A 16,654-nucleotide genomic window follows, 5' to 3' on the forward strand; every position below is an offset into this window, starting at 1 on the left:
TGGCAGGGTAGTCAGGTCTTCGAATAAATCTATCATTTTGTTAGATGGCTAAAATGTTGCTAGCCTGACCGTATCTGCTGAAGGTCAACACCTGTAAATTACACTAAATGTTATAGCATTTTTGCTGTAGTTATTTCAAAGGGATTTGTAGAAAGGTGAATATGAGGGCAATGTCCACTCTTACTTCGCTTTCTTCATAAAGGACTCCTGTATTGAAGAGTTCTCTAATTTTACAGTGGGAAAAATACATTTGAAAAATTGGCATGCTTCATTTTATCAGTTAATAAAACATGAGTATTCCACTATGTTTCTCTCCTGTCTTCAAGCATACAGTTTTGCCCTGTGCTTCTTGCTAAGTAATCTCGGGCCTTTTCCCATCTCCTTTCTTTAATGTAATGCTTCTGATCTTCTGTCTTCATTTAATGGTCTTTCTGCACTTGAGTATTTTACTTTAGGTCTTCTCAAGTAGATTTTGGAAATAGGCAGGTTATTACTTACAGAGTTTATACACTCTTGCTTGTTTGTCTTTCTGCCCAGGATTTGACTGTTAGTAAGGTCTAACTCAAATATGACACGAGGGATGGGAGAGTGTGGTTGTAATTGTTAGCTGTTATATAGACGCAAGACATGCAGAATTCCAGCAAACTGAATGTGCCAGGTTATAAGGTGAGGTTTTCTTTCCCAAAATGGGAAGAGGGAAAGGGTTGCCTTATGTTTCAGTCCTTGTGCAACCTCTGATATTAGGAGATGCTCTTCTAATATTCTGCTTTGATCAAAACTCACTGTTCAGACAAGACAGCAGCCTGAAATGAACTCAATTAATGCTAATTTTGGTGATAGCACTGATAAAAGATAGAGCAAAGACCAGCCCAGGGGCAAGGATGAGAAGGCAGAAGGGAACCCGGAAGCTGCGCAAATGGAAATGGAAAAACCAAGGTCGAGAAGGGGAGAGTGTTGACACATTGTGGAGTTGGGAATCAATGTCACAAAAGAATGTGTGTTATTAACTGTTCAATGAGAAACTAATTTACTCTGTAAACCTTCATCTAAAGCACAGTAAAAAAAAAAAGAGAGAGAGAAAGAGCAAACACATTTAACATGTATAATTACTGATTGAGGCTAAAATCACAGTAGTTTGTGATTAAGTTATCCATTTATATATTAACAGGGTAAATGACAAAAAACTTTTCTATTATTTTGTGCGAGGGTAATTATTTCTCAGAATAAAATATTCAGTGACAATATCATACAGGAACTTTAAGACATTTACTCAGCCCCTGAGATGACTTAGAAAGTTGCTCTAAGAGAGATGTTTCAAACACACATTGAGGAGCCTGAACAAAATTTTTAATAAAATGTGAGGGGGAAAAAAAAAGCACTATTTCTCAACTGATATTTGTTTTGATGTGATTTCTAACTTTGTAGGTATAATCCAATTCAGAAATTAATATTAAAAGTAGACCTTTGTTTTTATCCCTGTAATTTTAAATATTTAAATTGGAAAAAATCCTTATTTTACTTACAAATATTTCTGTTGGAAAGTGAAGGTTCACCTTAGATTCAGGAAGCTGATATTTGAGATAATAAATAGTATATTCTAATTGTTTTTAGAAACAAGTAGCCACAAGTCTTAGAAAGAGAATTTTTCAAATAGTGACCGTTTGTTCTTAAGTGAAATATAGGCCAGATGGTAGCTAATATGGAGGCAGTAATTTAAATTTTGGAGAAGGAATTAATATTATTATCACCTACCAAGTGCCAGACATTGTGTTTGGTAATTCCCACATTCGATTTAATTTAATTGTCACAACATCCACTTGAGATAGATAATCTTCATTATGTTCATTTTACAGAACAAGTAGAACTCAGTAGTTCAAAATTTGCTCAGTTACTGAATTATGTTACGGACATTTGGAAAATGTGTTCAGAAAGTAGTGTGAAGTAAAAAAAAGCCAGATAGGTTATTGTGTATCTACTATGATCCTAGTTTTGTAAAACAAACAAAAATATGTGTAGATAAAAAGATCAGATGGAAATGTATTGAAGTGTTAGCAGTGATAAATGCAATACCAAATGTTAATTTTTTTCAATTTTTCTATAATGAGCAAATACTATGTTTATAATTTCAATAAAGCAATAACCAGTGAATCCAAATTTCCTTGCTAAAGGAAGGTTGCACAGGAAGTGATATAACCAGGAGCCCTATTCCAGAATCAAAGTCCCTACTTTCCCCTGCCCCACACACTCCCATTATTTATTGGTTATTCTTGGAATCAAATAAAAATGTGTTTATAAAACTTTCATCTCAGAAATATCAAAGGGACATAACATCTCCATCCTTTTGGGATCCGTGGCTGTTCTAAGTCCCTTGTTAAATTCGTTGTTAATGCCCTGTGGGCTAGGTCAGTGTACACTGCCTCTTTAGAAACTGGACCAAGTCACCCACCTCTCCAGTGATCCTGCCATGATTCATGACCAAAATGGAACTAAATCTAAGAATTCTAAAGCCAGTACCAGGACCCTACCCTGCAGCACCTGCATTACCTGTCTCCTCTGTCAGTTTACAACACAGAATTTAAATGCATTTGAATTTCTAATGCAATATTTAAAGAAAATTTACCTGTAATGAGCTTGGTGCCAAGACCAAACACACTGGCTCTCTTGCCATACACTTGCCCACTATCTGAAAACCATTTCTAGAAATCTCACTTTGTGCCTCTTTTAAAATAGCTCCTATATTTATTTTAATATTTATATAAATATATAAAAATTGGCCCTGCTAACATTTGACAAAGACAAAGCTCAAACAAAATCACATTAGATCTGAGTGTAACCGAGAATGTAGGTAGTGACCCCACTCAGCCTGGAAAGCTCGGGTTATGTTTGTTGTCTTGAATTTCATATGTTGGAGAGGCTCATTTTACCACCCCCCCCGGCTTTTTTTTTATTAATCATTTTGCTTGAATCTTCTAAATCGAATCCTTTAAAGACTTTTTCTTTTATAAAGCCATTTCTTTGCCAGGAGTGTAATAACATTCAAAGTTAATTAATATATGCGCAATTTTCTAAGAGAAATAATAATATACGTGAGTACTTAATAAATGCACATTCAATATCAGTTACAGGAATTTTGTGATTTATATGTATGGAGGGTGAACATCTGAAGTGATTCTAGAGTAACTTCTTTGTAGTACCCTAGATGAGAGTACCTAGATGAGCTCTTAGAGAGTATGAATTCTCACTGAGCTATTCTTTGTTGAAAGCCAGCTCTTTTTCATTTTAAAACACCTTTACAGCTTCTAGAACATTGAATAAAAATCCTGTGCTTCTCATAAGAGAATCCTGTTCTGTTGGTATTTCTTCAGCTGTCCCATCATGAACTGAGAGGCAGCCCTGAGTGATGAAGTTTAGTTTGTTGGTGTAGTACGGCTACTATTCTTTAGCCAGCTTCAACATTTCCAGCATACGTGATGCCAATACAGAAAGAAAACTGAGTGGAGTGTTGTCACAATGATTTGTCATTCTGTAGAAATACCCTAAGAATCACATTTTCAGTGATTAATGCATATTCAATATGACTTTCATGATCTTTCTTTGGGGGCAGCAATTTTAGTTCTTTGTTTAGAAGTAGAAGCATTCACACATGAGTAGTAACTAGTTACTAATTATTCCATTAAAGAATCTATTTAAAAGGTCATGGCACAGAAGAGTAAATATTAAGAATATAAAAGTGTGACTTAATATTTGTAATATCACATAATGGTTAAAATCATGGGCTTTGGAGTAAATAAATCTAGAATGGAATCCAAACTTTGCCACAGTAAATAGTTGTATGAACTTATGCAAGTAATAATTAACCAAACTTATCTAAACCTCAGTTTTCTCATCTGTAAAATAGGGACAAGAGTATCTCTTGCATAGGGTTGTTGAGGAATGAGAAAAGACACTGAAATTTTTAGTATGGTGTCTGGTGCTCAATAAATACTAGCTAATATTATTATTCATTTTAATGGAATGGCATTGGGCCATTTCCATCAAATTTTTCCACCAAACACAGCATGTATTTTAAAAGCAATAATTGCTACATAGATTAAGAAAGGGAAAGAGCTCATGAACCCAAGGCCTCCTAAGACTCTACCAGCTGCAGACTGAAGAACAGGAGGCCCAGTCCAGACAGTAGCTAGAATACCCATTTACTAGACTGGAAGCTTTTTGCAGGTTGGAACTGTGTCTTTTTCACCCTTTTATTCCCACCATTCAGCACAGACACTGTCTTCAAGAGATGTTTACTCAGAGATTGAATGAAGTAATGAGGATGTAAAACCACGAAGACACTTTTCTTGGACTTAGAGCTGAAATGGTTCTTTGAGCTTACATATTCCACTAAACTGGCTCATCTCTAGGCCACATAACAAGAGTCACAATAGCACAACTTTGTCTGATCTCAGTCTATCCTTTAATAAGCTAGAGTAATAAGAAGTGGAACGTATTGGTGTTCTGTAGTCATTTAGTCTAAGAGGTAATTTTTATGCATTGCTGTTAGGGGTAAGATCAAAGCCAATAATACAGGTTTTGCAAATTATCAGGAGGAAGGAAAGTCATATTTTATCCAAAAATATAGAGAAGAGATAATAAAATACCATTTTGATTTCTCTCGCTTAAAAGATCTCCTTCAAGCAAAGTATTTTAAAATAGTAACTTACACCCATGACTTACAGACATGGTCCTCAAACATTTTAATTTCTAACCTGAGCCTATCTTTTCTGTAAATTCTAAAAGCACAGTTTCAATCTGCCTACAGAGAAGGAAAGGAAGAAACCATTTACAAATCAGTTGTGTTTCCATATCCAGTAGCTAGTAGTTGCAAAATTACTGTTCACACACTGAGGCCAAGAACATGGCAGTCAGGTCAGAATTGATCCTAACTTGTCTTTTCTAAAAACCAGCTATCAGTTTTTCATGATCAGAGCAAAAATAGAGGGGGAAAAAAAGTTACTTACCAAAAGGAGTAACTATGAGCTTTGTCCCTTCTCCAAAAATCTTGATCCATACTGTGCTATCACACCAGTTACAGCTTCTACAAAAATCTTAGCCTTCCCCTAAATTCATGATGTGAGCAGCAGTTAAAAAGTTCTGTATTGGCAATTTGACCCTCTAGGTTCTTTGGGAAATCTTTGAATATAGGCTTTGTAATATCTGATATTTTGTAAGTTTTTCTCAAATAAATTGACCCATATATGTTTTCCACTGAGGCAGTGAACATTGAAAAGCGCCCAGCAGAAGATGGAAAGGATAAGAGTTAGAGAACTTACAAAAGCAGTGTTCAGAAAATTAGGACTTTTTTTTTTTTTTTTTAAATTTCCGGGTGCACGATTATGTTGGAAACTGCTCAGAGATAACATCAAAGGAAGGGCCCTTCTGTTTTCACAAATACCAGACTGCTTTGCTGGCAATTTAGGGAGAGATTTCTGAAGGGTGGAATTTCTTCAGTAACTGAAAATGCAAATACACGTACACAAATATACTGAGAAAGCTGAACAAAGGTCTCCATTTTCAGTAAAGGCACTTTTACCATTTGCCAACATGTGTCTCTACCGGGGAAATGCCAAATGGAAGAGTAAGTTCTGGGATGAATATTTTTGGGGGACTAACAGAAGAAATTTGTAGAATTCTATCTCCTATAAAATAATGAATTCCTTGATGAAGCTAGAAACTTGGGGAAAAAAATCCAGTTCTCCTGTATGTTGAAAGAAGCAGCCTCTAAAAGGTTGTTCTGTAATCCTCTGACATTCACTCACAACATGGGAAAATCCAATTGCAGGCATCAGTTGAATGTTCTCTGGATACAGATGAGGTGTCCAGCTGTAAGGCATGAGAGAGAACCGGGCCTAATGATCCACATATCCACCTAGACCCGTGTTGTCCTTAAGCCTCATGAACACACACTGTCTCTGTCCCTAGGAATAAAGGTATGAATATGGTTACCCTGGGCGTCTCTCTGGTCACAGTGACTCACAACCTCAAACCCAACTGGGGGGGATGAGAGGGCTGGATAAAAATTATGTTTGGAGAAGGTTTTTTTTCCAACTGGGAAATCCAAGTTACTATTACTAAGCTGTTAGATACTCTGCATCTATTGTAGAAGCAGATGATGCCCACTCAATCACTTTCTAAAACTTTGTCCTCTGTTTTTTCCTTATTCCGAGACCATGAGGAGAACTATCATGATCCTTGGGGGTTGTCTACATGTCAAGATCCATGACGTATTTAAAGAGTAAAATGCAAGAGTAAGTAATGAGTTATAAAATATCTTATTAGATATAGAGAAATGCTTAAGAGCCATACGAAGGAAATAGATTTTACTTGTGAGAATAAAGTATAAACTGAATAATTTGAGAGACATACAATATTCATGGAAGAAAAAATTCAATATCATAAAGATGCCAATCCCTTCTAAATTCACATGTATATTTACAGCAATTTCTGCCAGAATTCTAATTAGAAGTGTAGCGTTTCATTTTTTTGGTTGTATGGTGCAAGGGTTCGGGGTAAACTAACCAAGTTGATTTCAAATTCTATAAGGAAGATAGTTGAAAAATAATACTTTGAGAAGTAATAATGAACTGACATTTGACATAGTAGATTTTAACGCTTATTACAAAGCTACTGACGTAATATGCTATTGATGTAAGTATAATAAAACAGATAAATAAAACATATGATTTGACATTTTTAAATTGTAGATTAAAATTTAAATTAAAAATCCTATAAAGATAAGAGCTAGAAACAATATTCAGGAGGATAATTATATGCACTGAGTAGAGGAACTTAAACTAGGGAGAGGGTAGGAAACACCTTATCTGAATACATTAACTTTTTTATTGTTGTAAAATAAAAATACAGACAACACAACATCTGCCAATTCAACATTTTTCACATGTTCAATTTACTTACACCAGTTCCATCAATCATGTTGCCCAGCCATCACCAATATTCATTGCCAAATTTTTAGGAATGTGGACAATTTTTTCTTTTTACAATAATTTCAAATGAATTTTTTTTTTTTTAAGAGTGAATAATGAGGACTTACTGAAGGTTTCATGGCACGATGAGACCTGTGGTTTAGGAAGATGAAACCATGAGCAGAAAGGAGGGTGGGGTGGCCAGAGAAGCAATTCTGATGAAACAAGTGTGTTGGAAGATAAGAGGAACCAGGGGTCTACATAATTGCAGTGACAAGTGACACTCGACGGCAGCGGGTTTTAGCAGGGAATGGGTATGAACAGAAGGGTCGATGCAAATAACATTAACAGGTTGACTAGAGTTTTAAAAGTATTCCCATGAGGTAAATCAAATTATCATCTCAGGATGATGAGGGTGAAGAAAAAAATGCTTTAGAACCAGAAAGACCAAGTTCACTCCTGGTGATGTATCCTTGGGCACACACTTCTCAGAGCTTCAGTTTCCTCATCTTAAATAAGTGGATGATAATACCTATTTCTCAGGTTTTTTGTAAGTCTCAAATGAGATAAATGAGTGTCTAGAATAGAGCCTGGGACATGCTAGGTGCACAGAATTGTTGATTTTCTTTTATCGTTGATGCACAAATTCAGGCACAAAACAAGTACTTTCTATGAAAGAATGGAAATACCTTAACTTACTAATAAAAGCTAGTGAATTTACTTCTAACCCTGCTTTATGTCTACACACCCACACAATCCACTCCCCATTTTCTGAGGAAATCAACTGAGGCAACTTAAATCCTACTTCAACCAGGGTGAGGAATGAATAAATACATGTGTAAGTAGTAAATAATTTAGGTGAAATAAAGCACCAATTTCAACTGAATTGCTTGGATTTTTGCATGCCTTTTTCAGGTTTCACAGTGATAACTTGCATAGGTAACAACTTCAACAAAATGTGGTAAACCATCAAGAGATATGAAGATACATCTCTAGTTTCATTTGAGATTTTGGTTGCCATCATGAAACAAATAATAATTTATACATTTTTTCACATTGGCTTATCTCTAGAAATTTTGAGGCTTTTAATAAAATCTGGCACATGAGTAAATTTCAGAGACGCTGATAAGAAAAATGGCTGAACTACTGTCTTAAACTGAATGTATTATCTGAAATCTACAAGAGATTAAAAAAAATCACATACTAACTTAATCTATGAACTACTAGCTTTCATAGGTATGGGAATCATGAAGACAGGACCATCTTTGAATTCTGCATACCACACCAAGAGAAATGAAAACATATATTCATAAAACGTTACTCATAATCACCAAAAACTGAAAACAATCTAAATGTTCTCCAACTGATAAATGGGTTAAAACGTGTTATGTCCATATAACGGAATATCACTCAGCAATTAAAAGGAACAAAATACTACTACATGGATGTTCCTCAAAATCACTGTGATAAATGAAAGTAGTCAGACACAATAAACTACATATGGTGCAGAAAAGGCAATTACAGAGATAGAATCAGATTAGTGGTTCCCTAGGGCTGAGATGGGAGTGGGGATTTACCGCACATGGGCTTGAGGGAACTTTTCCAGTGATGGCAATGTTCTAAAAGCAGGTTGTGGTGATGGTTACAAAGCTATATAAATGTACAAGAAATTATTGAATTGTGCACTTACAGCACGTGAATTTTATGCTATGTAAACTATAAATAATAATAATAAATAAGACAAGGATGTTTACTATCATTCTTACTATTTGAAATCACTCAGAACTGTTAGTTGGTACATTTAGTCAAGGGAAAATAAAATACATAAACAACAATTAAAATATAAAAAATATGTTAAATCATGAAAATTGAATTAAATTTAAGCTGACAGACAAAAAAGGACCAATACATAACAATTTCCAATTATCAAGGAAGAGCTCATTTGTGTATTTTAAAAATATGTGGTAAGAATCAAATCACTGTGGAATTTACATTCCATGATATGCTTAAAAGAAACCCTAGTGGTGTAGTGGTTAAGAGCTATAGCCATAGGCTATAACCAAAAGGTCAGCAGTTCAAATCCACCACACACTCCTTGGAAACTTTATGGGGCAATTCTGCTCTGTCCTATAGGGTCGCTATGAGTCAAAATCGACTCAACAGCAATAGGTTTGTTTTCTTTCTTTTTTTTTTTTTTGGTATGCTTGAAAGGATGCTGGAACTGTTTTATTTTAAAAATCAGTGTTTATAAAAAAGTGAAAATTGAATCCTTTTCACCTATTTAAGACCCCTGCATGGTGTAAATGGTTTGCGCTCAGTTGGTAACCTGAACATTGAAATCACCCAGCTTCACTGTGGAAGAAAAGGCCTGGTGATATGTTTCAGTAAAGGTTGTTGTTAGCCGTTAGGTGCCATTGAGTCAGTTCCTACTCATAACAGCCACATGCACAAAAGATTGAAACTCACAATATTTGAGCTCATTGTTGCAGCCACAGTGTCAATCTATCTTGTTGAGGGACTTCCTGTTTTTCATTGACCCTCTACTTTACCAAGCATGATGCCCTTCTCCAGGGACTAGTTCTTCCTAATAAACACGTCCAAACTACCTGAGTTGCAATATCTCCATCCTCATTTCTAAGGAACATTCTGACTGTACTTCTTCCAAGACAGACTTGATCATTCTTCTGGCAGTCCATGGTATATACAGTATTCTTCTCCAACACTGTATCTTCCTTATTCATTGTCCTGGTTTCACACGTGTACAAGGCTATTGAAAAATACCCTGGCTTGGGTCAGGTGCACCTTAGTTCTCAATGTGTTATCTTTGCTTTTTAACACTTTAAAGAGGTCTTTTACAGCAGATTGCCCAATGCAATATGCCCTTTGATTTCTTGACTGCTGCTTTCATGGGCGCTGATTATGGATCCAAGTAAAATGAAATCCTTGACAACTTCAATCTTTTCTCCATTTATCATGATGTTGTTTATTGGTCCAGTTGTGAGGACTTTTGTTTTCTCTGTGTTGAGGTGTAATCCATACTGAAGGAGGCAGTCTTTGGTTTTCATCAGTAAATGCATCAAGTCCTCTGCTCACAGCAAGCAAGGTTGTGTCATCTCATATTGTACATTGTTAATGAGTCTTCTTCCAATTCTGATGCTGAGTTCTTCATATAGTCCAACTTATTGGATTATTTGCTCAGCATAAAGATTGAATAAGTATGGTGAAAGATACAACCCTGATACACATTTTTCTGATTATAAACCATACAGTACCCCCTTTTTCTGTTCGAATGACTGCCTCTTGGTCTATGTACAGGTTCAGCATGAGCATAATTAAGTGTTCTGGAATTCCCAGTAAAGATTACAGCCAAAAATTCCTTTGGAGCAGTTCTATTCTATAACACATAGGGTCATGATGAGTTGGAATCGACTTGATGGCAAAATGCACAAGACGGTACATACGTTTTTTAAAAATAGGAGGTTCTCAAGCAAAAATATTTAAAGGCCTTCATTCTAAATCAGTGTTTGGAAGTCTCTAGTCTTTCAGCAAGTTCTCATAGTCTGCACAAACACCACCTAGAGTACGTTTTTGCATAGAGAGGAAACTTTTGCAAACGGATCAGCAAGTGTAATAACCAAACCAAACCCATTGCCACCAAGTCAATTCCAACTTGTAGCGACTCTGTAGGATGGAGTTCAACTACCTCATCGGGTTTCCAAGGCTGTCATCTTTACAAAAGCAGACTGCCACATCTTTCTCCTGAGGAGCAACTGGTGGGTTTGAACTGCTGAACTCCTGATTAGCAGCCAAGTGCTTAATAAGTGCACGACGAGTGCTCCTTATCAGCAAGAGTAGATGAGTTAAAAATATTTCCAAAGATTTTGTACTGGAACCTGGGACCTCTTCCAGACTCTGGACCCAGTGAGTTTTGCTGGCTTACTCCCTTCACCAGAAGTCCCTTGGTGGTTCAAATGGTTAACATGCTCGACTGCTAACTGGAAGGTTGAAGGTTGGAATCCACCCAGAAAAAAGGCACCTCAAAAAAGGCCTGGAGATCTATTTCCTCAACAACAGCCATTGAAAACCCTACAGAACACAGTTCTATTCTGAAATACGTGGGGTCACCATGAACCAGAGTCGACTTAACAGCAACTGACTTGGTTTGATTTTTGGACTTCCTTCCCCCACCTGCTCTCCTTCCACTGCCAGTTCTCTGCTGGCCCTGCCACACGAAGAACTATAACGCCTGTTGCTGTTCCTGTTAAGTGTTGTTGGGTCGGTTACAACTCACGGCGACTCTAGGTACAGCAGAACGAAACACTGCCAGGTCCTGCATCATCCTCACAATCGTTGTTGTGCTTGAGCCCATTATTGAAGCCGCTGTGTCAATTCATCTCATTGAGGGTCTTCCTCTTTTTTGCTGACCCTCTACTTTACCAAGCATGATGTCCTTCTCCAGGGACTGACCCCTCCTGATAACATGTCCAAAGTATGTGAGACATAGTCTCGCTATCTTTGTTTCTAAGGAGCAACCAGATAGTATTTCTTTCGAGAAAGATTTGTTCGTCCTTTTGGCAGTCCACGATAAATTCAGTATTCTTTACCTACACCATAATTCAAAGGCATCAGTTCTTCTTTGATCTTCCTTATTCATTGTTCAGCTTTCCCATACATATGAGGCGATTGAAAACTTCATGGCTTGTTTCAGGTGCACCTTAGTCCTCAAGGTGACATCTTTCCTTTTCACTACTTTAAAGAGGTCTTTTGCAGCAGATTTGCCCAATGTTATGCATCCTTTGATTTCTTGACTCTTGCTTCTAGGGGAGTTGATTGTGGATCCAAGTAAAATGAAATCCTTGACAATTTCAATCTTTTTTAAGTTTAGCATGATTTAACTTATTGGTTCATTTGTGAAGATTTGTGTTTTCTTTATGTTGAGGTGTAACCCATTCTGAAGGCTGTGGTCTTTGAACTTATTGAGTCAGTGCTTCAAGTCAACTTCACTTTCAGCAAGCAAGGTTGTGTCATCTGCATAATATAATGTAGGTTGCTAATGAGTCTTCCTCCAATCCTGATGCCCTGTTCTTCATATAGTCCAGTTTCTCAGGTTATTTGTTCAGCATACAGACTGAATAGGCATGGTGAAAGGATACAACCCTGACACACACCTTTCCTGACTTTAAAACATGCAGTGTCCCCTTATTCTGTTAGAATGACTGTCTCTTGATCTATATACAGGTTCCTCATGAAAACAATTAAGTGTTCTGGAATTCCCATTCATGGCAAAGTTATCCATAATTTGTTATGATCCACACAGTTGAATGCTTTTGCATAATCAATAAATCACAGGTAAACATCTTTACGGTATCCCCTGCTTTCAGTCATGATCCATCTGACATCAGCAATATTTCTCATTCCACATCCTCTTCTGAATCCAACTTGAATTTCTGGCAGTTTCCTGTCAATGTGCTGCAGCGACAGCTTTTGAATGATCTTCAGCAAAATTTTACTTTCATGTGATATTAATGATATCATTTGATAATTTCTGTGTTCAGTTGGATCACTTTTTCTTGGAATAGGCAAAAATATGGATCTCTTTCGGTTGGTTGGCCAGGTAGCTGTTCTTTCCAAATTTCTCGGCACAGACAAGTGAGCACTTCCAGTGGTGCATCCGTTTTTTGAAACATTTCAAATGGTATTACATCAATTTTTGGAGCCTCGTTTTTCACCAAAGCCTTCAGTGTAGCTTGGATTTCTTCCTTCAGTACCATCTGTTCCTGATCATATGCTACCTCCTGAAATGGTTGAACATCAACCAATTCTTTTTAGTATAATGACTTGGTGTGTTCCTTCCATCTTCTTTTGATACTTCCTGCATCGTTTAATATTTTCCCTGTAGAATCCTTCAATATTACAACTCAAGGTTTGAATTTTTTCTTCAGTTCTTTCAGCTTGAACAATGTGGAGTACATTCTTTCCTTTTGGTTTTCTATCTCCAGGTCTTTGCTCATGCCATTATAATACTCTACTTTGTCTTCTAAAGCTGCCCTTTGAAAACTTCCATTCAGCTCTTTTACTTCATCATTTCTTCCTTTTGCTTTAGCTACTTGATGTTCAAAAGCCAGTTTCAGAGTCTCTTCTAACATCCATTTTGGTCTATTCTTTCTTTCTTGTCTTTTTAATGACCTCTTGCTTTCTTCATGTATGATGTCCCTGATGTCATTAAACAACTCGTATGGTCTTTGGCCATTGCTTTTCAATGTGTCAAATCTATTCTTGAGATTTTCTCTAAATTCTCTAGTGCCTAATGGAAGGTAAATAATGACTTTTACACTCTGGCCCCTGGAGAGTAAGGCCTAGACCTTGCAAAGTTCCTAAGGTGGAACAAACTTGTCATGTTCGAAGAACAGAAGAAATAAACCCATGGGGCTGAAGCCTAAGAGAGCAATAAGGAGAGCAGAGTGAGGTGAGGTCGGCAAAGTTGGCAGGGGCTAACATAGGGGTTCATAGGTTGTGCAGTCTTTGGGTTTTATTCTTAGTGCAATGGAAGCTCATTAGAAAGTTTTAAGAGTTTATAATTATATACGTGTGTATATATATTTATACATATATATATAAATTTTTTTATGTATATACTTAAAAGATATATTTTGTAATCATATATATATATATATATATATATATGTATACAACTGAAATATAATTTGACTGTTAGGTGGACAATGAACTTTGAAGAGGCAAGAATGGAAATAAACAGACCAAGTAGCCCAATCTAGAAAAGACGGATTATGGTGACAGCAGTAGAAATATGAAGACATATTCTGAGTGTATTTTGGGGAGAAGAAGTAACAGGACATATCCTTGTTTTTTATGTTGCAAGTGAGATTTTGGCTTAAGCCACTGGTTAGATAGTGGTGCCATTTACTGAGGTAAGCGTTTTCAGGAGAAAACACTACAGGCTATAGGGATTTGTGTGAGGGAGTAGGATTGAAATCAATTATTTGACTACTCATTAGACTTCCAAGAAGAAAAGAATGCAGCTATATTGTACTGATGTAGGTATTGTTGTTGCTACTGTTGTTATTTGAAAGATGTGTCTGATAAGACCTTGGACAGAAAAAAGGCCTGCATCGTACTAAAAAGTAGGATGTAGGCAAGGGCTGTCAAACATTGAGTTAAGTGTGTAGCCATCCAGTCAAAACTGGTTCAAATTTCAGAGTAAAGAGGATGAAATTTGGGCCTTGGTTCTACAGGTCCTTCTGTATACCTTCTGGAAGTAGTACAGAGTTTACATGTACATTCACGCAGTGACCAACCCCTATCTCCTATATTCATGTGTTTGAGATGCAGGCCAGGGAAACTAGTTCAATTTTGGGGATTTCAGAACAGAAGGAAGGCTACACAACTGAAGAGGATTAAGTGGCTGAGGGAAAACAACATGAAGGCAGATGGAGCTGGAGTCCTTTTCTGCCAACCTTTATTCACTTTCCAAGTGTCACATGCTTTATGTGGTGGTCATATACTTTGCCTAAATATAAGACCTCATTGAGTTCTGGAGTCATTACTTATGAAGACAAGACATTATTGTTATATTTGTCTTTAGAAAGAAAGAAATAAGATTTTGCTAAAAGAAGTTCAACGTTGGCCACAAGAGAGGCAGGAAAAGACACTGAACCAGAAATCTGAAATGGAGAAGGGTAGCTCTACCTCTGTGGTTAACTTGCTTTGGACAAGTCGTTTGTCATCTCTGGGCCCCAGCTTCCTCATCTGAAATGGGGGAAAAAAAAAAAGGAATGTTAGGCTAAATTTGTCCTAAGGTCTCTTTCTGTTCCCACAGCATATGATTAAGAGCATTAAAGCAGGTCCAAGGTTATTACAGAGAAAGTTTTCATACAGGTCCCTTCTGACTCTGTGGCATTGTGAGGTCCCAGCAGGCACAGTAGTATGTGGCTTCATCTTCCTTAGTGACTTTATTTATTATCAGGTAAAAGACACCGTTCCCTTTCACATCTGTCTCCATGCGAGGATTGGGCTGGTCTTGCTTGTAATCCTTGGAGGAGCCATAAAGGATTCGTTTCAGGGGCTCCCCTTCTTTTTGTTGATACCAGTGCACAATGGCATTCTCCAAGGGAACTACAGACAGTTTGCAACTTATGTGCACTGTTCTGTCTGGTCTTCTTGTAGAGGAGAGTTGATCCTGAGATATTCTCATTTCGGTGTTTCCATCTGCAAAGTAAGGGAGAGAAATCAGAGGCACTTGGAAAGGCTGACCCTGGAGACAGTGCACAATGACAAGATAAGAAAGGAGAAAAATCAACTTACAAACCCAAGCCAAAGATACAAGGAAAATCCATAGGGACAGCATCGATAGCGAGTGGTCAGAATAGAGACTACCAGAGAGCGTGAATTGAGGCAAAGGAAGAAGAGTAGCTGTTACTCTGCAGAGACCGGGGGAGGAAAAGCTTTGCTTCAGAACCAATGAAAGTCCTTCATAGTAGGACTTGTTGCAGTTTTACTTTCATCATGTTTCAGTTATAAAGGAACTAACAAATTCCGGAAGATCTCAGCAAAACATCTACGTTATAATAATTCAATGTTAGTTCCCCTTCCACTTTTCTTTTATTTTTTTTAATAATTTTTATTGAGCTTTAAGTGAATGTTTACAAATTGTCAGTCTGTCACATATAAGCTTATATACACCTTACTCCATACTCCCACTTACTCTCCCCCTAATGAGTCAGCCCTTCCAGTCCATCCTTTCGTGACAATTTTGTCAGTTTCTAAAAAAAAAAAAAAAAAATTTTTTTTTTTTCTACCCTCCTGTCTCCCCTCCAGACAGGAGATGCCAACACAGTCTCAAGTGTGCACCTGATACAAGTAGCTCACTCTTCATCAGCATCTCTCTCCTACCAATTGTCCAGTCCCTTCCATGTCTGATGACTTGTCTTCGGGAATGGTTCCTGTCCTGGGCCAACAGAAGGTTTGGGGACCATGACTGCCGGGATTCTTCTAGTCTCAGTCAGACCATTAAGTCTGGTCTTTTTTTGAGAATTTGGGGTCCGCATCCCACTGATCTCCTGCTCCCTCAGGGGTTCTCTGTTGTGCTCCCTGTCAGGGCAGTCATCAGTTGTGGCCGGGCACCATCTAGTTCTTCTGGTCTCAGGATAATGTAAGTCTCTGGTTCATGTGGCCCGTTCTGTCTCTTGGGCTCATAGTTATCGTGTGACCTTGGTGTTCTTCATTCTCCTTTGATCCAGGTGGGTTGAGACTAATTGCTGCATCTTAGATGGCCGGTTGTTAGCATTTAAGACACCAGAGGCCACATTTCAAAGTGGATTGCAGAATGTTTTCATAATAGAATTATTTTGCCAATTGACTTAGAAGTGTCCCCTTAAGCCATAGACCCCAAACCCCCGCCTTTGCTCCGCTGACCTTTGAAGCATTCAGTTTATCCTGGAAACTTCTTTGCTTTTGGTCCAGTCCAGTTGAGCTGACCTTCCGTGTATTGAGTATTGTCCTTCCCTTCACCTAAAGTAGTTCTTATCTACTAACTAATCAGTAAATAACCCTCTCCCACCCTCCCTCCCTCCCCACCTCGTAACCACAAAAGTGTGTGTTCTTCTCAGTTTATACTATTTCTCAAGATCTTATAATAGTGGTCTTATACAATATTTGTCCTTTTGCCTCTGACT

The 16,654-nt window shown here is 37.4% G+C and overlaps 1 protein-coding gene and 1 gene segment (V, D, J or C); both read right to left on the reverse strand.

Annotated features, from left to right (window-relative positions):
• The window catches only part of LOC100664160 (T-cell receptor gamma chain C region C10.5), a 147,348-nt gene that overhangs the window by 20,969 nt on the left and 109,725 nt on the right, over window positions 1-16,654 (reverse strand). The gene's annotated exons all lie outside the window — the stretch shown is intronic.
• On the reverse strand, window positions 13,661-15,875 carry LOC135232260 (T-cell receptor gamma chain V region V108B-like). The segment is given in 3 exon segments: window positions 13,661-14,729; window positions 14,857-15,188; window positions 15,285-15,875. Coding segments are annotated over 3 exon segments (507 nt in total).

This window comes from Loxodonta africana, chromosome 8, assembly GCF_030014295.1.
Source record: "Loxodonta africana isolate mLoxAfr1 chromosome 8, mLoxAfr1.hap2, whole genome shotgun sequence".
In the NCBI taxonomy this organism is placed as follows: Eukaryota; Metazoa; Chordata; class Mammalia; order Proboscidea; family Elephantidae; genus Loxodonta; species Loxodonta africana.